Source organism: Panthera pardus, unplaced genomic scaffold (genome assembly GCF_024362965.1).
Source record: "Panthera pardus isolate Hobbes unplaced genomic scaffold, ASM2436296v1 HiC_scaffold_11, whole genome shotgun sequence".
Taxonomy (NCBI): Eukaryota; Metazoa; Chordata; class Mammalia; order Carnivora; family Felidae; genus Panthera; species Panthera pardus.
In genome coordinates, this window is record NW_026526666.1 from 70870062 (window position 1) to 70891871 (window position 21810).

At 41.8% G+C, this 21810-nt stretch overlaps 2 protein-coding genes across 9 annotated transcripts in view; both read left to right on the forward strand.

Annotated features, from left to right (window-relative positions):
- Positions 1–59: 59 nt before the first annotated feature.
- CCDC163 (CCDC163 homolog) lies at positions 60–3490 on the forward strand. Of its 7 annotated transcripts, XM_019449489.2 has the most exons (9): positions 63–588; positions 675–708; positions 878–1068; positions 1159–1240; positions 1405–1591; positions 1705–1772; positions 2058–2125; positions 2845–2961; positions 3216–3326. In XM_019449489.2, exons 1-8 carry the CDS (start codon positions 511–513, stop codon positions 2869–2871), a joined length of 735 nt encoding a protein of 244 aa, XP_019305034.2. In that variant the 5' UTR covers positions 63–510; the 3' UTR covers positions 2872–2961; positions 3216–3326. The 7 variants fall into 7 exon arrangements, with proteins under 7 accessions (XP_019305032.1, XP_019305033.1, XP_019305034.2 ...); XM_019449487.2 differs by lacking the exon at positions 2845–2961 and having other exon boundaries at positions 60–588; positions 1972–2125; XM_019449488.2 differs by lacking the exon at positions 3216–3326 and having other exon boundaries at positions 60–588; positions 1972–2125; positions 2845–2959.
- A 3001-nt stretch (positions 3491–6491) lies between these two features.
- TESK2 (testis associated actin remodelling kinase 2) overlaps positions 6492–21810 on the forward strand; it is a 132003-nt gene continuing 116684 nt past the window's right edge. For both annotated transcript variants that reach the window (XM_019449498.2, XM_019449499.2), the window contains exon 1: positions 6492–6825. The gene's annotated coding sequence lies outside the window, so the exon portion shown is untranslated. The remainder of the gene's footprint in view (positions 6826–21810) is intronic.

The window sequence follows — 21810 nt, forward strand, 5'->3', positions numbered from 1 at the left end:
CAGAATCAGAAAGCCTCGGTTTCCCGGCAAGCTTCACGGTGGCAGTGTCAATGCTCGTGCCGCTACCAGGGAAACGTAGTTCTACAGCCTCCATCGCCGGTTGTTTCCGCGAGAGACAAACTCAGTTTCCCACGTGGCGCTGCGGCAGCCAGTCCGAGGTCGGGCTTTCCCGGCCTACAGGAGGGTTTGAACTGGGCAGTAGTCGCTGGCACAGGTTCGGAGTGATGGTACCTGTGTCTTGGGTCTGGGAAGGTTTCGACCAAGATTCGGCACTCTCAATTCCCAGCTGATAATTGAGTATCAAAGCATCCCGCTTTCCCCCTAGAGTCCCCAAGCGCTGCCCTCCTGACCAGTCCCAGTTTGGCTTGATAACTGCATCCCTCCCTACCTTTAGTATTACATCCCCACTCCCCACTTTCGATCTGAAGTGTGGCCTTACTGGGCTGTGTCTCTGGTGTTCCGGGCTGGAAGAGCAAAGGCACAAGACGTCAGGGAGCCTTGCGGAAGGTTATGAGTAGGAGCCTGAGCTGGTCTGAGCACCTCGACGTGCTTCTCAATGCTACCGATGGAAATGTGGCCAGGATTAAGGTGAGGGGGCACCTGAGGGCCCCCGTTAGAGGTTTGGGTTTAGGGACACTCAGAGCCTATTGGCCTGTGAACTTTTTTTTTTGTAGCAGTGGCTGTATCCTCTTGGAGTCTCCACAGCGGGTGAGTATTGTCCCTTTTCTGCCCCCGTTCTTTTCTTTTTCCAGGATCTGCTTTTTTCCAGTGCCTGTATCATCCACTATTCCAAATTCCAACTGTTTTCTTAACTGAACAAACATCTGTTTTCTCCCCAAAGTTAGGCCTTACAATCATCCCTTGCTTATTCCCTCAGCAGGAGATTTGGCTGGGACCTGGATTTCCCCTCATCACTTGCCTCCTCAGTCTGGAGTCCATGCTCAACAGCCTTGGGCTCTAGAGACTCCCTTTGTCCCAGAGAGGCTGAGTTGGGGTAAGGCCCATGGTGCATCTTCTCTCTGGGATGAAGTTATTATTCTCCAATCCCAGCTTCAATCCCAGGCTCAGGTAAAGTGTGGAATCCTAGTGTGTATGTGTTTGTGTTTGTGTGAGATGCCCCTTGCACAGTAGCTCAAGTGGCTTTTCTTGCCTGGGTAGGTGACTGAGACACTAAGACAGGCTGTGCAGGGGCTGCTGGAAGAGCAAAAGCAGCAGAAGTATAAGATCTGTACCCTGGAAGGTATATGGCCAGTTATTTTTTTCCTGCACACAGCTCATTATGTATGCACACAGTTTTGTTACATATCTCCTGTGTGTGCACTTGTGTCTTGATTTGCAAGTGGAATCTGTAGGCTCATGTGTAAAAGTCTCAGAAGGACTGATCCTCAGTTTGTCCCACTACAGCATCACTAAGGTTGCTGCAGGGGAGCCCAGAGCAGAGGGTCCTTCTCCTGGATCAACTCCTGGAGGGGCTGAGAAGGGAACTGCAGGGTCTTCGAAGCCAGGTGCAGGAACAGGCCCAAGCCCAAATACAAACAGGACCACAAAAACGTAGTGCTACGGGTTGCCTTCACCAAGAGCTGCAGAATGAGTAAGTGATGGGCAAGACCTCTCCTTCTTTGGGCCTCTGAACTCTTGGCACTCTGGTAGTGTCCTCAGGGCTTGTTGATTGGCTTTCGAATGACACTGCTGTCATCTGTGCAGGTGTCAACTCCTGTGGGAGGAATCAGAGATTCTTCAGGAGGAGCTGAAATTGCTGCAGGACCAGCTGAGTGAGTAAAAGATTGAGGGTGGGTATGAGTTCACCTGTCCCCTTTTCTGGAAAGCCTTTTTGCTGTCCCAGTAAGTGGCCATAGCTCTGATTTCTTGAGCTGCTCAGAAGTCTGGCCAAGTGTTTTGTCTTGCCTCCATGGTGTGAGTCTAGTTTCCCCAGTCAGTTTGGAATGCTAGACCAGAATGCTTCTGTCTCAGTTTTCAGCACCAGGCTGGGTACAAGGCTGGGAGGAGAAAAGAAAGAAGTTGGAGAACAGCTCTCTTACATTTTTCTCTCATTGAAGGCCAGCACCAGGAGCTGCTGCTGAAACAGATGACTGAAGGGGGGCAAGCTCAGGCCCACAGCTGGAAGGTAGGACCAGGATCAGACCTATTTCTTCATATCTCCCTATGAAGGCTCCTTCCTTTCTGTCTTTTCTGTTGTGCAGGCAGGCCAGCATACCCTTTCCCACCCCTATCTCTTTCTCTGTTCCCTGTGCTGACTCTACCTCCCTCCAAAGCTTTTCTTCCCAAGCCCTCTTCTCCAGGTTGAGAGACTGTCATTGCCCACATGAGGGTTCCATGTGCGCTGAAGATGCCAATGGTGGGGAGGGGGATTCCTCCTGGAGAGGGAGAGGAATGTACCTACCTGGTCCTACCTGGGCCCATGGTCTGGCAGATGTTGGAGCAGCTGCAAAGTGGCAGGGAGGTCAAGGGTCACACCCTGGAGGCTGCCAGGACAGAGGTCCAGGATGCCCGGCAGGAGCACAACCTCCTCAGGTCAGGGGGTGTGGATGCTTGTGGCAGTGGAAGGGATATGTCTCAGAGGCCAGGCATTGGGGACCAAAGTTCAGCTATCCTAGATTTGACATGGGCTGGTAGGGGTGGTTTGGTATCTGGGTTACAGCCTGTAAAGGCAGTACTGGGCATTCTTTACTTGATACAGGGTCACTGAGGTATCTTTATATGTTTGAAGGATAAAGGGAGAGGAGACCGGGGTCCTGGCCTCATGAAGGAGAACAGTTCTATGGTGGAAGGGTCCTCTTGACCCACTGTCTCCATCTCTGCTTCTGATTCTGTTCCCCTTTCCAGGACCTCCATTCACATCCTCCAATCTAAGTTGTCCCTGGCTGCCACCTTCACCATGTCTCTTTCTTCATCTACCTCTGAAGTCAGTCTTCCAGACAGCAACAGTAGCTGGGAAACTAGGTGGGAGTAAGGGCAGGGATCCCAGGTCTGGGGGAGGGTGAATCTGAATGGTGCGTGTGTGTCAGCTGCCTGATTATTTGACACTGGGTAGAATGGAGTCTCTGCCTCTTTTTTAGTGAATCCATCATTCTGTCGTTACTTATCCCAGGTCAGGCTTGTATGTTCCTCCCCATCAGACAGGCCTAGGGCCTAGTTCTGTGTGTATCATAGTGCTTGCTGACGGTTTGTTTTCTTTTCCCTTTTTATCCCCTTAGATCTCCAGAAGAGCACATTTTCTAACCTGGAGCCCAGCAGCTTTCAGCTTTAGTCCCAGAGCCTTGAGCAGGAGAACATATTCTTTAAGGGCCCCACAATGTTCCTGAGTGACCTATAAGAACTTCTAAGAGTAGCTTTGCTCACCTTCCCCTTCAAGGCCCTGTTTCTGGGCCCCATGTCCCTCCTTTCTTGATCTAGCTGGTATCTGCCCTCTTACTGAGGCTTGTCACTGCCTGCCCACCAGGCAATAATTACAATAAATGTTTTAACTCTTCCTGATGTCTTCTGTGAATCAGCACCCACATGGGATAGACTCAACTGTACCCTTCCTCCTGTTACTGGACTGCTTTCTGCCATCCCTCTCTCTGAAGTCCAAGTTCATAGATACTCATAGCTGAGTGCAAGCCCTCTGCTCAGTGGAATTTGGAAGGAGATGGGAGTTCCCATTCTGGTAGGTAGAATAAGGTAGGCCAGTATTGCTGTGGGGATGCAGAGGAGGGCAAGACATTTATATAGGCCCTGGACCTGAGCAATAGGAGGCTTCCTCTCCTCACCTCCAGCTCCTACCTCTTAAGGCTTACTCTAGTCCCTCCACATTTCCTCATCCTCAGTAGCCCAGCCCTGCTTGCATTTCTGCAACAGTCTCCTGGTCTCCTTTCTTTCAGTCTCTGCCTCTAATCCAGTGGCTTTAAAATTTTTTGACGTGACCTCCAGTAAGAAATATAGTTTACATTGTGGCCTAGTAAATATACATGTATATATTTATTAGATGAAACAAATTTCATGATTTAATATTAATCGAATCATTAGGGGTGATGTACTCTATATTTCTTGTTATATTTAAAAAAATGCCTTGTGGTTATTAGTTCTAATCCTTCCATCACAAGCTTGCTCTCTGGAAAGTAGATCTTTCTATGTAGGCTAAGGGCAGCTTTACTTGCTTCTTACTTGGATTTTGTATTCTAGAGCATGCAGTCCAAGATTTCCTTAGAAGCAGCAGCATCCCACTAAGGACTCATGAGGTCTCTTCCACCGCTAAATATAGACAAAAGATAATGCCATTCATCCACCCAGTTGATATTTATTGAGGATAATACATACCAGCCCTGGTATGTATTTGCCCTGAGTTAAGATGTGCAGTGGGCTTATAAAGTTCCCAGCTCTTAGCTCCATCTAGCTGGGAAGAGGAGACAATTCTGAAATAAAAGCATAATAAAAGGCTGAGATCAGTAGGGCAGGTTATACGATGCATTCAAGGCCCTGGCCTAACTAGGAGACAGATAATGAAGAGTGGGCCTTTGACACCCAAATAACTATAAGGCAATCCTTGGTTCTTTCCCCTCACTATAAAGGAAATTTCTGACAGTGGAATGGTAGAGATCAGACTTGGGTCAAACAGAACTTGTTCAAAAACCTAAAAACTTGCCATCAAGGCTCATCTTCCCACTGAGGGTATAAGTAACCCCTCTCTTTTACATCTTTCACTGGGCATGTGATACATATGGTATGATGGCATTATTCAATTATACTTGCTACCAGTGCTGTACCTATTTATCAAATACTTTGCATCAGGCTTTGTGGGAGACAGGTTTAAAAGGTGCCAGGGCTCTAACAACAGAAAAATTAAATAGCAGTGGGGAACAATGGTATTTGAACTGTCACCAGGTGGCAGCACATCATGTGTTGCCAAAAGAATGATACAGAAAAGGCTTTGAGCCAAGGGTACAGGGCTGGGTGGTTTCTTTTCTCCTTTTGGAGATACTGTGAGCTACCTATTAATCTAACTAAACCAGTGTCCTCTTGAGACTACTCTGCTCGAGAACCTTTGACAACTCTCACAGCATGAAAAAGGACAAATTTGGCATTTAAGCTCAATCCACATTTAACTTCCATTCTTATCTCCTATCACACATCTTTTTAAAACTTTTTATTTAACTGTAGTTGACACACAATGTTACATTAGTTTCAGATGTACAATATAGTGATTGGACAAATTTATACATTATGGTATGGTCACAAGTATAGCTATCATCTTTTACCATACAATACTATTAGAATACCTTTGACTATATTCCTTGTGCTGTGCCTTTTATTCTCGTGACTTATTCATTCTAAAACTGAAAGCCTCTATCTCCCACTCCCCTTCACCCATTTTGTTCCCTGTCCTTTCCAGCAACCATCAGTTTGTTCTCTGTACTTATAGGTCTGGTTCTGTTTTTTGTTTGTTTATTCATTTGTTGTCTTTTACATTCCACATATGAGTGAAATCATACACACATCTTTCTTAAATTTTATTGCCACTAGGAATGTACACCACCTATACTCCAACTATTCAAATCCCACTTATCTGTCAAGACTCTTCCAGTAGGAGGCAAGTCTAAAGATGTCTGAAAGGAGGTCTCTAATCCAAGGAAATATTGGTGCAGGAAGGCCCATACTCTGGTGTTTCTTTGCCTGCTCTAGCCCTGGAAACTCTGTTCCAATCTGCTCAGGCGTGAGATTATGAGCACCTGAAGTCCAGGCATATGGAAAGCATGAGGAAGGAAATATGTGCATGGTGAACAGTTGAATAGAATTCTTATTCCCTACCCAGCTCTTTCAAAATCTTCAGTTTTCAAGCCAGCTCAAGCGTTCTCTCTTCCAAGAAGGCTTCACCGAATCAATTCTTAGTCTAGATTAATTGTTGCTTCAGCGTTTGAACCCAACTCATTGCTTTTACTATCCCAAGTAGCTAATAATAATAGTTTATGTATCAATTTCTCCCCTACAGTATACCGAGATCCTGCAGGACTCTACGTTCAAATGGCTTTTTCTTATTCAGAGAGTCCTTACTCAGCTATTCCTTCACCAACTGCAAAGCCGCGCCAGTCGAACCCATTTTCTGTTAGTTTTATTAATTACCAATCGTTTATATGTTTGGCATTTTAATTGTTCCCTCTCGTATTTACTGTCCCGCCCTCTGGAGGGTCCAGGGACTTGAGTTTCCCCCAGGTGTATTCCCTCCTCCTTGATTCCGCCTTTCCAGCACACTGCCTCTTCTGTTTTTAACCTCCTCTTACTTTCTATTGGTTCTCTTCGTCCTCCGGAGTTGGCGCCTAGGGCTGTTGATTGGCTTTCCCGGACGCCTATTGAGTCCACCCTCATACCACGTGGCATTCCTAACGCTAATTGGGCAATTCCACTAGCTGGTTTATCAAGGATCGACGATTGATTGGCTGCTGGGAGGCTTGAGAAGAGGGGCGTGGCCGCCGAGGCCCCGCCCCCAGTCCTCCAGCCTACTTGGGCAGGCGTTTCAGTGGCTCGCGGTCGCGGAGCTCAAGCGGAGCTTTCAGCTGCTCTTTCTGGCTCGCCGTTGGGATCATTCTCCTGGCCCCGTCAAGCAGACGGGGGGAACGGTCCCGACTGCGGGGCCATGGCAGTAGCCTCCTTGTCCTTCGCCGCCGTTAGCTCCGCCGAGTCTCCGGCTTCTGCGCGAGGGACCCCCACCGCCTCCGCAGGCTGAGAGCCTCTGCCGCCTCCAAGCTGTGAGGGCTACTATGCTCCCACTTTGCTGCTGCCTCCGCCTCCCGCCCGCGCAGGCACCCCTCTGGCTGCTCAGTCCCGCCTCAGGTAACGCCGAGAGAGCGCATAGGGCACAAATCCGGGGCACCCCGGCCCGCGCGCGCGGCTGCTACACCGCCGCGGTTCCGGAGCATTGGCGCTCGGGTCTCTCAACACCGGCAGGACCCCTTCGCTTCCCAAGGTCTTCCTCTGAGCGGCTGGGGACACTTCTCGCCCCTTCCCCTTCCCTTTTCACTTCCCTCAGGGTCGCGGGACAACCCCTTCCCCGACCCCCGCCTTCTTGCCTCAGAGGCCAGGAACCCATTAGAAGTTCCTTCGTATCGGGGACCTGGTCCTTGACTCAGGAACTCTTCTCATTTCACAGACTCAAGAATCCTTCATTTTCTCGGAGAACTCCTGTTTCAGAGACCTCCAACTCCACACTGAGAGCTTCCCTCGTCTCTGTAATCCCTCCTCCCTCAGAGATCTGGTCTCCGTCACTTTACTTCCCTCAACGCTTCCCTCAAATACTCTTCTCTGGAAACTTTCCATTTCTAAACTCGAAAATACTCCGTCCCCCACCTCAGACACTACTGTCTCCTTCTTTTCTCCTGTCATCCCTCGTTCTCCCTTCCCTGCCTTTTATCTTTCACTTGGAAGACTCTGGACTAAGCCAGTATTTAGATTTAGCTAGAAATGAAACCCATGGTTTTGTTTGTTTTGTTTTTGTTTTTGAAAACCATGTTTGTCTGATCTAAAACCTTTCCGTTTATAACTCTGAGAAAACCTTGCTGAAGAATTTGGACTTTGTTTTGTAGGTATGGGGGGCCATTGAAAGTTTTCTAGGCAGGAATTTGGTATGATTGATTATCTCTGGTGAAAATGTGGAGGAAGAAATGAAAGTGAAGACAGTGTGGAGGTAGATAAAACAAACCTAGGTAGGCAGGAAACCAGTGTGCTACTCTAGGTCGGAGGGGATGAACTGGGATAGTGGTAGGAAAATGAAGACAATGGCATGCAGTTCCAGGAGGTTTCAATTCCATGATGTTTCCAGAGTTGAGAGGGAAGTTTCTGACTTCATTGGTGGGATGTGTTGGTCGTGTTAATTGTAATAGGAATGGAACATAAGCAATTTTGAGGGAAGATAATGTTCCCTTTGGACATGCTTAATTTGAGGTGTTTTTCAGATAATACTGTGGGGTCTGAAAATTGGGAGAAAGGTTGGAACTGAATACATAAATTTGAGGGTCAACAGAGAATATAACAGGGATATTTGAAGACTTGATATGGGATGGTAACACTGAAAGAATAGAAGAAAAGGGCTGTGGACCAGAAGGAACATCATTATTTGAAGGGCAATAGACACCAAGATAGGCTAAAGGAATGGGATAAGAACTGGAACAGAATGGCATTATAATGGAAACCAAAGGAAGAAGGGTTTCAGGATGGGAGGGGGTGACCATCACTGTCAGGTGCTGCAGAAGTCAAGCAGAATGAGGATTAGAGAGAAACCACTGAATTTAGCAATTAGGAGATCTCTTGTTTCCTCTGAAAGACGCTTCAGATAGTGCAGTGGTGGCAATGATAGCAGTAGTCAGATCATAATGGATTGAGGAATAAATGGGAGGCAGTGAGTAAAATTACTCTTTCAACAAGTGTGGTTGTGAAAGAGATGATAGTAGTGAAACATCTTTATTGAGATGAGAATATACTGAAGGGTGCCTGGCTGTCTCAGTTGCTGGAGCATGCGACTCTTGATCTTGGGGTGGTGAGATCGAGCCCCACATTGGGTGTAGAAATTGCTTAGAGATAAAATCTTTTTAGAAGAAAGAGAGAATATATTCTGCCAGATGCCATAAAGATGCTTTATAGATCACAACAGCCTTGTGGTTTAGGTATCAGTATCCTTCTTTTACAATTGGGAAGACTATAGGCAAGAATTTGAACAAAATCTATCTATCTCTGAAACCTGTGTTCTTTCCACTATGGTACATGGGTGTTTTTCTTTTTAGCATGAGTGAAAGAATTTTGTAGATTGAGTGGAAAATTTACCTAAGAAATCAGTTGGGTTTTATTCCTTGACAGTAATACAAGTCAAGATGGATAATGATGTGGTAGAAGGAAAAGGTGAGGGAGTTTGACAGATGGCCTTCTTTTTTTTTTTTTTAGTTTTTTTAACATTTATTTTTGAGAGAGAGATACAGAGAATGAGTGGGGGAGGGGCAGAGAGAGAGAAGGAGACACAGAATCTGAAGCAGGCTGCAGGCTCTGAGCAAGCTGTCAGCACAGAGCCCGATGCGGGGCTCGAACCCACAAACTGTGAGATCATGACCTGAGCTGAAGTCGGATGCTCAACCTACTGAGCCACCCAGGCACTCCAGGTGGCCTTATTTTCTTGATGAGATTAGTTATCTGTAGAGAAGTCAATTATTTCTGGAGACTGAAGGAACTGTGGTAAATATTAGGGCCATGGAAATCTTCAATAGGAAATGAAAGAAGAATAGATTAAGGATAAAAAAAAAAAACCAAAAAACATTGCTGATCACATTGAGGGCCCAGTAAAAGTTAGAAATAATGTATTTGTAATAGGGCCTAGTAGCATGGATTTTATACTTCTCCAGAAGCCTAAGAGCAGGAGAGCAAAAAAGATGGTTGAGTTGATCTAGAATTGGAATATACAAAAAAGAAAGATAAAATGGAGAGTAACTTTATACTGCTAGTAATAGTGTGGGAGATATGATGGAATCTGGGAGTCCAAGTTGGGATTATAAGTAAAAGCTTGAAGAATAAGCAGACAATGAGAAATATAGTTGAAGATCAGGTTCTTTAAGAAATACAGAATGGGAAAGCTGAGAGTTCAATATTTCAAGGTTAAACAAACAAACAAAACAACCAGGGTGTAACTGTCATAGTGCTGTTGAAGCCAGTGGAAGTATAGGCTTTGAAGTAGTGGGAGGTTATGGGGCTGTGAAGTATGTTGGACATGTCATTAGTATGGATGTCATAGTTGCCCGGGATGATAGCAGGGAATGGAACACAGGAGATGTTGGGGTCTGTAGGTGGGGCTGGTCAGAACTGAGAGACTGAGGATCGAGTTGGAGGTTCTTGGTTACTTGTTAGAAGTAGTACTAGGTGATACAGATGTTTGTGAATTACTGTTGAGATCCTTGATACTTACTGCCCTGGATATTTGATGTATTATACCGATATGTATTTGGGATGGTCTCAAACACAAATCCTTTGAGATTTAGCATATGGTGAGCCTGTTTAATTCTGTTTAAAAGTGTATGCATGGGGGCACCTGGGTGGCTCAGTTGGTTGAGCCTTTGACTTTGGCAAAGGTCATGATCTCACGGTTCAGTGTTCAAGCCCCGTGTCGGGCTTGCTGCTGTGACCACAGAACCTGCTTTGAATCCACTGTCCTCTCTCTGCCCCTACCCCGGTCATGCTTGCTCCCTCAAAAATGAATAAACATTAAAAAAAAAATAAGAATAAAAGTATTGGCAGGCTAGGCTAGGGACTCTCCACCCCAGGATCCCCAATAACATTTTGTGCTTATGTTATTTGTAAAAAGAAAATTACATATTTACATGTACTCATTCCTTGGCTTACTTATAGTAGAAAGCTGACTTGCTTTAATGTTTTTTCCCCCTATGTGAAAGTGTTTATAGATATATTCTTAGTGCCGTACCCTTCATTGTTCTGCAAAATGAATGTTGTGTTGGAATTTGAAACCTGTGATAAGGGCTTTTATAAGAATTTCATCTCCTTCCAGTAAATGAAGCCCAATTATTACAATGTATAGTGTGGGTGATGGTGAATGTTTTGGACCAACAATGGGTATTATACTATTTTCCAAGTCATCATACAGAGATTAATTACTTCAGTGTGGTGTCACTAGTATTATTTTTGCTGAGCACTCAAGAGTAGGTGGTTATTTCAGAGAAAAGCCTACTTGTGATAATTTTTTTTCTTTTTTTAATTTAATTTAATTTTTAAATTTATATCCAAATTAGTTAGCAGACAGTGCAGCAAAGATTTCAGGAGTAGATTCCTTAATGCCCCTTACCCATTTAGACCATCCCCCCTCCCACAACCCCTCCAGTAACCCTCTGTTTGTTCTCCATATTTAAGAGTCTCTTATGTTTTGTCCCCCTCCCTGTTTTTATATTATTTTTGTTTCCCTTCCCTTGTGTTCATCTATTCTGTGTCTTAAAGTCCTCATATGAGTGAAGTCATATGATATTTGTCTTTCTCTGACTAATTTTGCTTAGCATAATACCCTCTAGTTCCATCCACATAGTTGCAAATGGCAAGATTTCATTCTTTTTGTTTGCCGAGTAATACTCCATTGTATATATTTACCACATTTTCTTTATCTATTCATCCACTGATAGACATTTGGGCTCTTTCCATACTTTGGCTATTGTTGATGGTGCTGCTATAAACATTGAGGTGAGTGTGTCCCTTCGAAACAGCACACCTTTATCCCTTGGATAAATACCTAGTAGTGCAATTGCTGGGTCATAGAGTAGTTCTATTTTTAATTTTTTGAGGAACCTCCATACTGTTTTCCAGAGTGGCTGCACCAGCTTGCATTCCCATTGTGGTAATTTTTTTTATAAGTAAGCTCTAGGCCGAACATGGGCTTGAACTCCTGACCCGAGATCAAGAGTCACATGCTCCACTGACTGAGCCAGGCAGGTGCCCCTTAAAAAATTTTTTTTCCCTTTTAAAATTAAAAAAAAAACTTTTTGTGATACATTTTTTAAGTTTATTTTTATTTATTGTTTGTTAAAAATTTTTTTTAATGTTTATTTTTGAGAGAGACAGACAGACTGTGAGCGGGGGAGGGGCAGAGAGAGAGGAGGCACAGAATCTGAAGCAGGCTCCAGGCTCTGAGCTGTTAGCACAGAGCCTCACATGGGGCTTGAACTCGTGAACTCTGACATCATGACCTGAGCCGAAGTCGGATGCTTAACCAACTGAGCCACCCAGGTGCCCCATATTTTTATTTATCTTGACAGAGCAATAGAGAGTAATCAGGGGGAGGGGACAAGATAGGAAGACTGAAGCCCAAGTAGGGATCAATGCAGGGCTTAAACTCATGAACCATGAGATCATGACCTGAGCTGAAATCAAGAGATGGATGCTCAACTGATTGAGCCACCCAGGCGTCCCTATTTGTGATCATTTTAAAGTCTTCCATTCCTGAAAATTTCAGAAAGGCAGTATGGTATAAGGAAAAACAATGTAATCAATCTTGTTATTATTAGCTATATGATTGTAGGCAAATTTCTTATCCTCTGTGAGATTCAGGTTTTCCAAAAAAAATTAATCTTTTGGGGCACCTGGGTGGCTCAGTCGGTTAAACTTCCAACTCTTGATTTTGGCTCAGATCATGATCTCACAGTTCGTAGGATTGAGCCCAGCATGGGCTCTGCACTGATAGCACGGAGCCTGCTTGGGATTCTCTCTCTCTGCCCTTTCCCTGCTCTCTCTCTTAAAATAAACAAACATTTAAAAAATTAATCTGTGGGGGCGCCTGGGTGGCTCTGTCTGTTGGGTGTCCGACTTCGGCTCAGGTCATGATCTCGCAGTCCATGGGTTCGAGCCCCGCGTCGGGCTCTGTGCTGACAGCTCGGAGCCTGGAGCCTGTTTTGGATTCTGTGTCTCCCTCTCTCTCTGACCTTCCCCCATTCATGCTCTGTCTCTCTCTGTCTCAAAAATGAATAAACGTTAAAAAAAAATAAAAAAATTAATCTATGAAGACATAATACATTCCATGATTAAATAAATGTTTGCATATTTATATATTTAATATAAACAGTGAAAGTCTCACTCCTATGCCTATCCCCCATGCACCCAGTTCCATGCCTCCTCCCAACTACTTTTACTAGTTTGTTTAACTAGGCTCCATGCCTAGTATGGGGCTTGAACTCAGGACCCTGAGATTAGGAGTTGCATGCTGTACTGATTGAGGCAGCTAGATGCCCCTACTAGTTTCTTTATACTCTTTTAGACTTTCTTCAGGCAAATGCATATAAATATGAATATAAAATCTTATTTTTCCCAGGTAAACAATTTTTTTTATTTATTAAAAAAAATTTTTTTTAATGTTTATTTATTTTTGGGAGAGAGAGAGAGAGAGAGAGAGCGTGAGCAGGGGAGGGCCAGAGAGAGAGGGAGACACAGAATCCAAAGCAGGCTCCAGGGTCCAAGCTGTCAGCACAGAGCCTGACATGGGGCTCAAACCCATGAACCGTGATATCATGACCTGAGCTGAAGTCGGGCACTTAACCAACTGAGCCACCCAGGCGCCCCTAAACAATTTTTTTTAATGTTTATTTTTCAGAGAGAGCAAGAGATAGAGTGAGAGTGGAGGAGGGGCAGAGAGAGAGGGAGACACAGAATCTGAAGCAGGCTCCAGGCTCTGAGCTGTCAGCACAGAGCCCAACACAGAGCCCGAACTCACTAACTGCGATATCATGACCTAAGTAGAAGTTGGATGCTTAACTGACTGAGCCACCAAGGCGCCCTCAGCTTTTTTTTTTAAAGTAACCTTTGCGTGCAACGTGGGGCTCAAACTCACAACCTTGAGATCAGGAGTCCCACACTCCACTGACTGAGCCAGCCAGGCGTCCCTATTTTTCCCATTTTTAATGTAAAAGTTAGCACATGGTTCCCCATTCATCTGTACTCCCTGCCCACCCTATACTACTTTTTCACATGCTATATCTTGGAGACCTTTTTAGATCAGTATGTAAAAAGCTTCTGCTTTCTTTTCTTTTTTTTTTTTTTAAACATAAAATAAAATTTTTTTTTTAAGTAATCTCTACACCTAATGTGGGGCTCGAACTGAACCACAAGATCAAGTGTCACATGTTCCACCGAGCCAGCCAGGTGCCCCTCTTTCTTTCTTTTTTCTAATTATTTTTTTTAATGTTTATTTATTTTTGACAGAGAGAGAGGTAGAGCATGAATGGGGGAGGGGCAGAGAGAGGGGGAGACACAGAATCCCAAGCAGGCTCCAGGCTCCGAGCTGTTAGCACAGAGCCCGATGCAGGGCTCAAACCCACAGACCGCAAGATCATGACCTGAGCCAAAGTTGGACGCTCAACCGACTGAGCCACCCAGGCGCCCTAACCTCTTTCTTTTTTATTTTATTTTATTTATTTTTTATAAAAATTTTTTAAAATTTTTTAATTTATTTTTGAAGGAGAGAGAGAGAGACAGAGCATGAGTGGGGGAGGAGCACAGAGAGAGGGAGACAGAATTCGATGCAGGCTCCAGGGTCTAAACCTCCAGCACAGAGCCTGATGCGGGGCTTGAACCCACAAACTGTGAGATCATGACCTGAGCTGAAGCCGGATACCCAACCCACTGAGCCACCCAGGCGCCCCTCTTTCTTTCTTTTTTAAAAAATCACCTGCATAGTATTCCATTGAGTGGCTCTATCATAATTTATTTAACTAGTTCCTTATTGTTGGACATTTGTATTACTTCCAGGTTTCCTATATTGTAAGCAATTCTGTAAGGAAGCCCCTTGAACATATGTCATTTTACATGTGTATAAGGGTAGTTATAGAATAAATTGGAAGAAAGTGGGATTTCTAAGTCAAAGAATATCCTTTGAATATCCATTTATAAATATGAAATACTGCCAAATTGCTTTCCTTAGAGGTTATTCTAAGATACATTGCTTGAGGTATATCAAGCTTGCTTGATCACTCACCAACATTAGCTGTATCATAGCTAATGCTTATAAAGTGGTTACTACGTGCCAGACAATATCTGAAGTGCTTTATACATATTACTTCCTTTAATCTTACTAACATCCCTTTGAGATAGGTACTATTATTATCTCTGTTTTTCAGGTGAATAAATTGAGAAATAGAGAATTTAAGTGACTTGCCCAAACCATACAGCTATTGTGGCAGAAATTCAAACTATGCACTCTGGCTCTAGGGTCAGTGTTGTTAATATTATGCTTTGCTGTTATCAAAGTTGAATTTTTGCCAATCTGATAGAGAAAAATGGTACCTAGTTTTAAGTTTTAAAAAAGTTGTGGTAAAAGTTAAGCATCTATTTATATTGTTTGAATTATTCATATTTCATTTTCTATAAACTACCTGTTTAAATTCTTATTTTTCTGTTGTCATAGGCCTCTTTTCTGTTGATTTCTAGGTCTCTCTCTATTTTTATACACATCACACACACATACTTTATATAATTCATGTATATATGATAGTTTGTTTTCCTGTGGTATGTGTTCCCATTTTGGTATTTGTCTTCTGTCTTCTTTTATTTTATTCCCATGCAGAACTTTTAGATTTTTATTTAGGCAAATTTCTTTCTTTTTTTTTATGTAGACAAATTTCTTAATCTTTTCTTTTATGGCTTTTGGATTTTGAGTCATATTTAGAAAGGCCTCCATTTTAATCCTTCATTTTTTAATCTATCCAGTGGGAACAAGAAAACAGAATTATTGTGAAGGTCAAAGTGCTTTGTGAACTATAAACTGTAAATCATTATACAGATGAAATATGGTGTTATTTATTAATTTGACTTCTGAATAAATTGTATGGAGGCTGTCATCTCTTCTGCATTAAGTCGAATACATTGACATAATTTTCTTTCTGCAATGTGGAAAAACTCGTGGTATTGATGTTGTGGTCAGTGTTTTCCTTGGGCAATTTACATGGGATCTTTTTCAAAAGTAGATACTGTGGAAATCCGGAAGTATTTTGGCATACATTAGTTTTGTTCTTTTTTAAAAAATTTTTTAATGTTTTTGCTTATTTTTGAGAGACAGAGGAAGAGCTCAATGAGTGGGGGAGGGGCAGAGAGAGGAAGACACAGAATCTGAAGCAGGTTCCAGTCTCTGAGCTGTCAGCACAGAGCCCAACTCGGGCCTCCAACTCGTGAACCGAGAGATTGTGACCTGTGCTGAAGTCGGATGCTTACCCAACTGAGCCACCCAGACACCCTGTTCTTGTTTTCTTTTAATTTTATTAATGTTTTATTTATTTTTGAGAGAGAGAGAGAACGAAGGGGGGAGAAGCGGCAGAGAGAGAGAGGGAGACCCAGAATCCAAAGCAGGCTCCAGGCTCTGAGCTGTCAGCACAGAGCCTAATGCAGGGCTCCAACTTGTGAACCGAGAGATCATGACCTGTGCCGAAGTTGGATGCTTAACCAACTGAGCCACCCAGGTGCCCCAGTTTATTCTTTATATTTGAAATCTATAATTAGAATCTGACTAAAAGTTCTAAAAAATTGTTTTGCTTTCATATTAGCTCTGATACACAAATTTATACATTGTTTACTTTGGGTATTATATTCCTACTGATTTGTAGGAATTTGTAATTTGTGAGGATATCTCACATATATATTTGTGTGTATGTGTGTTTATAAAATTAATGCATTTTCATTAAGGAAGAATGGGGAAATAGAGGTAATTTTAAAGGAAAAGATAGAAATTATTCAAATCCTCCCTAGATTCAAACAGTTAATAGCCAGTATTAACAGTTTGGACTGTATTCTCTCAGAATTCTTCTTGTGTTTGTGTCTGTATTATCATCACCAACTCTCTAGAGCTTGGCATAGTGCTTGGCTCCTAGTAGGTACTAAATAAATATTTGTTGATTGAATGAATAAAAGAATGAATATGCTTTTACATAGAAAGTATGGAATCTTGGAGCGCCTGGGTGGCTCAGTTGGTTAAGCATCTAACTCTTGATTTCAGCTCAGGTCATGATCTCACGGTTCGTGAGATTGAGCCCTGCGTCAGACTTTGCACTGTCAGCATAGAGTCGTCTTGGGATTCTCTCTCACCCTCTCTCCCTGCCCTCCTCTGCTCACGCGTGCATTCTCTCTCTCTCTCTCTGTCTCTCTCTCTCTCTCTCTCTCAAAATAAATAAATAAACATTAAAACTTTTTTTTTAAAAAATATGGAATCTCAATGGCCTATTTTTTTCCTCCACTGTAAATTTTGATTCATATAGTAGTATTGAAATTTGTATGCCACAATTCATTTGGAGGTGAGTAAGTTTGAGTCTAAGCCCTCACGGAGCTCATAGTCCAGTGAAAGAGATAGATAAACAACAATTAAAATACTATGTAATTACTGTAATAGCAAAGATTTGTGCAAGGCATTATCAAAGCACAAAAAAAGGAGATTGAGGGGTCAGAGGACACTTCCCACGTGTGGTGATTATTGAGAGAGTCGTTTGAAGAGGTCATGAAGAACATAACAGGGAGAAAGAATATTACCTGTACAGGCATTGAAGTAAGAGCAGGGCTCTACAAATTGTTCTCTATGTCTGGAATAGATCGTGTCTGTGGGTAAAGGGATAGAGATAGATGAGGCTGGAGATGAGGGTAGCAGAAAATAAGAAAGAGCCTTTGTATCACACATGAAGAGTTCTCAAAAGTTTACTCCGCTTGGAGAATAGATTGGAAGAGGTGCAAGAGTAGAGATAGGAAGACATTAATTGAGTACAACCAGTTGGAATGAGGCGTATATCACTTCAGCTGAAATAGGGAGGGAAGGGTGGGCTTGAAAGGTGGGTTAAGGTGGATATGATTAGGCCCGTTTTAGTAGAGCATAGTATTTGAAAGCCAGACTAAGGAATTATGGATGCAACAAATGTCACTGAAGATTGTCATGTTATGTGACCTGTTACAGGTTGTAGTGTGCTTCCTTCTGGCTAGTCTGAAATAATGTTGAAATCTTTCATGCCTGTGAAGTAGTAGAAATATTTCACAGGAGTGAAATTTTGGCCTGAAAATGACCCTTTATTTGAAAGGAAACTTACGTGTGTATTTGATAAAGACCCTTGAGAAAAGGCATTGTGAGAAAATACTTTTTTTTATTTTTAATTTTTTAAATGTTTAGAGAGAGAGGGTGAGCAAGTGGGGGGAGGGGCAGAGGGAGAGAGGAGAGAGAGAGAATCCCAACCAGGCTCCGAGCCATCAGCGCAGGGCCCAATGTGGGGCTTGATCCCATGAACCACGAGATCATGACGTGAGCTGAAACCAAGAGTCAGACACTTAACCCACTGAGCCACCCAGGTGCCCCAGAAAATACATTTTTAAATAGTTGTATGCTGTTTCCTTTGGATTCTTAAGACCAGATAATTCCTCTGGCATGGGAAAGTTCTGGTCATGTTGGGGCTTCATAACAAATTTAAGGAAATCATATTGAAGGCCCTCTTAAAGCACCATAATTATACCAGAGAATACATTTTATTTTATTTTTAAATGTTTATTTTTGAGAGAGGCAGAGAGAGCGTGGGAGAGGCAGAGAGAGGGGGGTAGACAGAGATCTCAAGCAGGCTCCGTGCTGACAGCACAGAACCCGATGCGGGGCTCGAACTCACAAACTCTGAGGTCATGACCTGAGCCGAAACCATGAGTCAAATACTTAACTGACTGAGCCACCCAGGCACCCCCAGAGAATACATTTTAAACTGCAATTGAAATTTTTTCCTAAACTTAAATCAGAAAAAATATTTCAAGGAAGCAAACCCCTATCAGAAAGTTAAAGAAATGCCAGGTAATATGCTGCAATTAATATGAATTCAGTTTAATGACTACATCCTTTGTAGTTGTATTTATATACATTCATAATTAAATGTTTTAAGAGATTCAAGTTCATATAGATTGATTTTGAAATTATGTGAACTTTGCCACATTTATTATGTCAAATTGATACTTTGTTTTATAATTATAGAAGCTATATACCATTATAGAAGGTTTAGAATAAGAGTAAAGAACAAGTCATAATCTTTTTACTCCAAAATAACAGTATCACTTGGTATTATTCCCTTATTTTTTTCCAGTGCATAATTTTATATAATTATAATCACCGATTATTCAATTTTTACATTCTTTGCCTTTCCCTCTTCCCATTTCACATATATCATAAATTTTGTCTCATGTGGTCTAAGCTACTGTTGTAGGAGGGATGAAAGGATAGATCTACCTTTTTAACTTCATTTTTTAAACAAAAGTAATGCATGATCATTGCAAGAAACAACTATAAAGAATGTATTCCATAAAAAATTGAGTGTCTCTTATAATCACTTCTTCCACCAAGATGACAGTTTAGTGTATATATTCCTCTAAATTGTTTTCTAGGCATATACTCGTTTAATTCTCTTAAAAACTCAGGGAGATATAGTTAATATTTATCTCTATTTTATAGATAAGAAGATACAATGTTCACTATTATACCAAAAAATAAAAACAAGATCCCACTATTTATTCTATTTTGCAACTTGCTATTGTTACTTAACAGTGAAACTTAGACATCTTTCCATGTTAGTATGTATAAAATTGATCTCATTCTTTTAATGACTATTAAATTATATGGATATGCTATAATTTTTTTAACCTATCCCTATTGATGGACATTTGGATTATCTCTGTTTTTTTTCTGTTATTGATAATGACAACATGTAAGTTATTATTCTTGTACATATATCTTTGTGTACTTGTCTTAACTGTCATTTTTAATGGCTATAAAATATTCCTTTTAGTGGAAATAATACATTTGAGAAAAACAAAATTGAATAAAAATATTTTTTTGGTGAATATTTTTTGATAGTACTTCATGTTATTAATTTTATTTTCCCTTTTATCAGATTCCTTCTTTAACCTTTGCAATGTAAACTATAGAATAGTCTACCCTAACCCCAGAACTAACTTCCTCTTTCCTCTTGATTGCTTTCTTTCCTACAGTCTCTGCAATGGGCTTCTGACTTACTTTATCAGAACAGATGAGTTGTTTGATGATCTAAGTGGTCATGTTTAGGTCTTCTTAAAATAAAATAGGAACATTTATCAGAAGAGGTATTATCCTGGAAACTCACACATTCTCCTAGTACTTTAGCATTTCAGCTTATTTGAATGGGGTCTAATAATATCAGTTTACCTTGTGTCAAGTTTCATGTTCCAGCATACAAAGTTGAAGATACATTTAGTGTATTTAGAAGATCAGAAGCCATGTTTTTAATATCTAGATTATGGGAAATAATAGTCCTATTCAATTTTGTCCTAGTTAGATTATATATTTAATATTGTGTACATTTTTTACTATTGTGTTTTAGCAGACCTTTCACAGTTTGGAGGGCAATCAAGGCTAAACTATAAAGAAGGTAACCAGGGAGATCTTGATGCACTGTTCTATGGGAAACCTGAAAGACTTGTGTATATTTTCCCTGGGGAAGACTTGGTAACTGAAAAGCTATCATAAAGAAGAAAAAAAAGTCTTAATTTGTTGCATTCTTGCAGCATTCAAAACTAGGACTAAGGGTGGAGCAGGGAAGGGAGAGGAAAGGGAATTCATGTTTAGTAAATTCTTACTGTGTGACAGGCACTTTGCCCAGTACTTCATATATGCATTTTTATTCTTTAACTCCTTAGTATGTTCTCATTTAATGTTTATTTATTTTTGAAGGAGAGAGAGACAGAGCGTGAGCAGGGGAGGGACAGAGAGAGAGGGAGACACAGAATATGAAGCAGGCTCCAGGCTCTGAGCTGCCTGCACAGAGCCTGATGGGGGGCTTGAACTCACAGCCGTGAGATCATGACCTGAGCCGAAGTCAGACGCCTGACTGACTGAGCCACCCAGGTGCCCCTAGTATGTTCTCATTTAATTCTCATAATAACTCAATGAGATATAGTTAATGTTTCCATATTATAGATAAGGGCAGAATTTAAGTAACATGCCCAAGATCATTAAGCTACTAAATTGGAATAAAAAAATTAAAATTTTTTATTTTTATTTTTTATTTTTTATTTTTATTTTTTTTTAATTTTTTTTTTCAACGTTTTTTATTTATTTTTGGGACAGAGAGAGACAGAGCATGAACGGGGGAGGGGCAGAGAGAGAGGGAGACACAGAATCGGAAACAGGCTCCAGGCTCCGAGCCATCAGCCCAGAGCCTGACGCGGGGCTCGAACTCACGGACCGGACCGCGAGATCGTGACCTGGCTGAAGTCGGACGCTTAACCGACTGCGCCACCCAGGCGCCCCTTTATTTTTATTTTTGAGAGATAGAGTGTGAGTGGGGGAGGGGCAGAGAGAGGAGACACAGAATCTGAAGCAGGTTCCAGGCTCTGAGCTGACTGGACGCGGGGCTTGAACTCATGGACCAAGAGATCATGGCCCGAGCCGAAGTTGGACGCTTAACCAACTGAGCCACCCGGATGCCCCAGATTCAAAATTTTAAAAATTTATTTTGTTTATTTTAGTCACACACATATATCTAATTAATTAATTATTAAATGTTTATTTTTGAGAGAGAGTGCACATGCACATGGGGGAGGGGCACAGAGAGAGGGAGACAGGATCAGAAGCAGGCTCCTTGCACAGACAGCAGAGAGTCCTGTGCAGGACTCAAACTCATGAACTATGAGATCATGACCTGAGCTGAAGTCTGTCGCTTAACAGACTGAGTCACCCAGGCGCCCCCTCCATATATGTTAAATATATATTAATATTTTAGAAAAATCGCTTTTTTTCCTGCTCTCATTTCATGAAATTTTAAGCCTTTACATGCTTTTTCAATTTCAGTATCTTCGCCATCACTAGGTCCTTTTTGAATTATCTAGCACAGTTCACCATGGTATATCCTCTGCTATTCCATTTAAACTGTTTGAGATATAACAGTTTTTGAATATATGTGTGTTGCTTTTTTAGAAATTTTATTCCAAGCAATATGTACTCATTCACACAACATAAAAGCAGCTGGTTTTTCCATTTCTAGTGTTGATGTTTGTGATCTCTTTGCTGTACAGGCATAGCCTTGGAGATATTGCAGATTTAGTTCCATACCAACACATTAAAATGGGCCAAATGAAATTTTTGATTCTCAGTACATATAAAATTTATGTTTATACTATACTGTAGTCTGTTATGTATACAGTAGCATTATATCAAAAAATATATATACACCTTAGTTAAAAAATACAGTGTACCCTGAACAACACAGGGGTTGGGGTGTTGACTCCCGGTGTGGTAAAAAATTCACATATAACTTAACTACT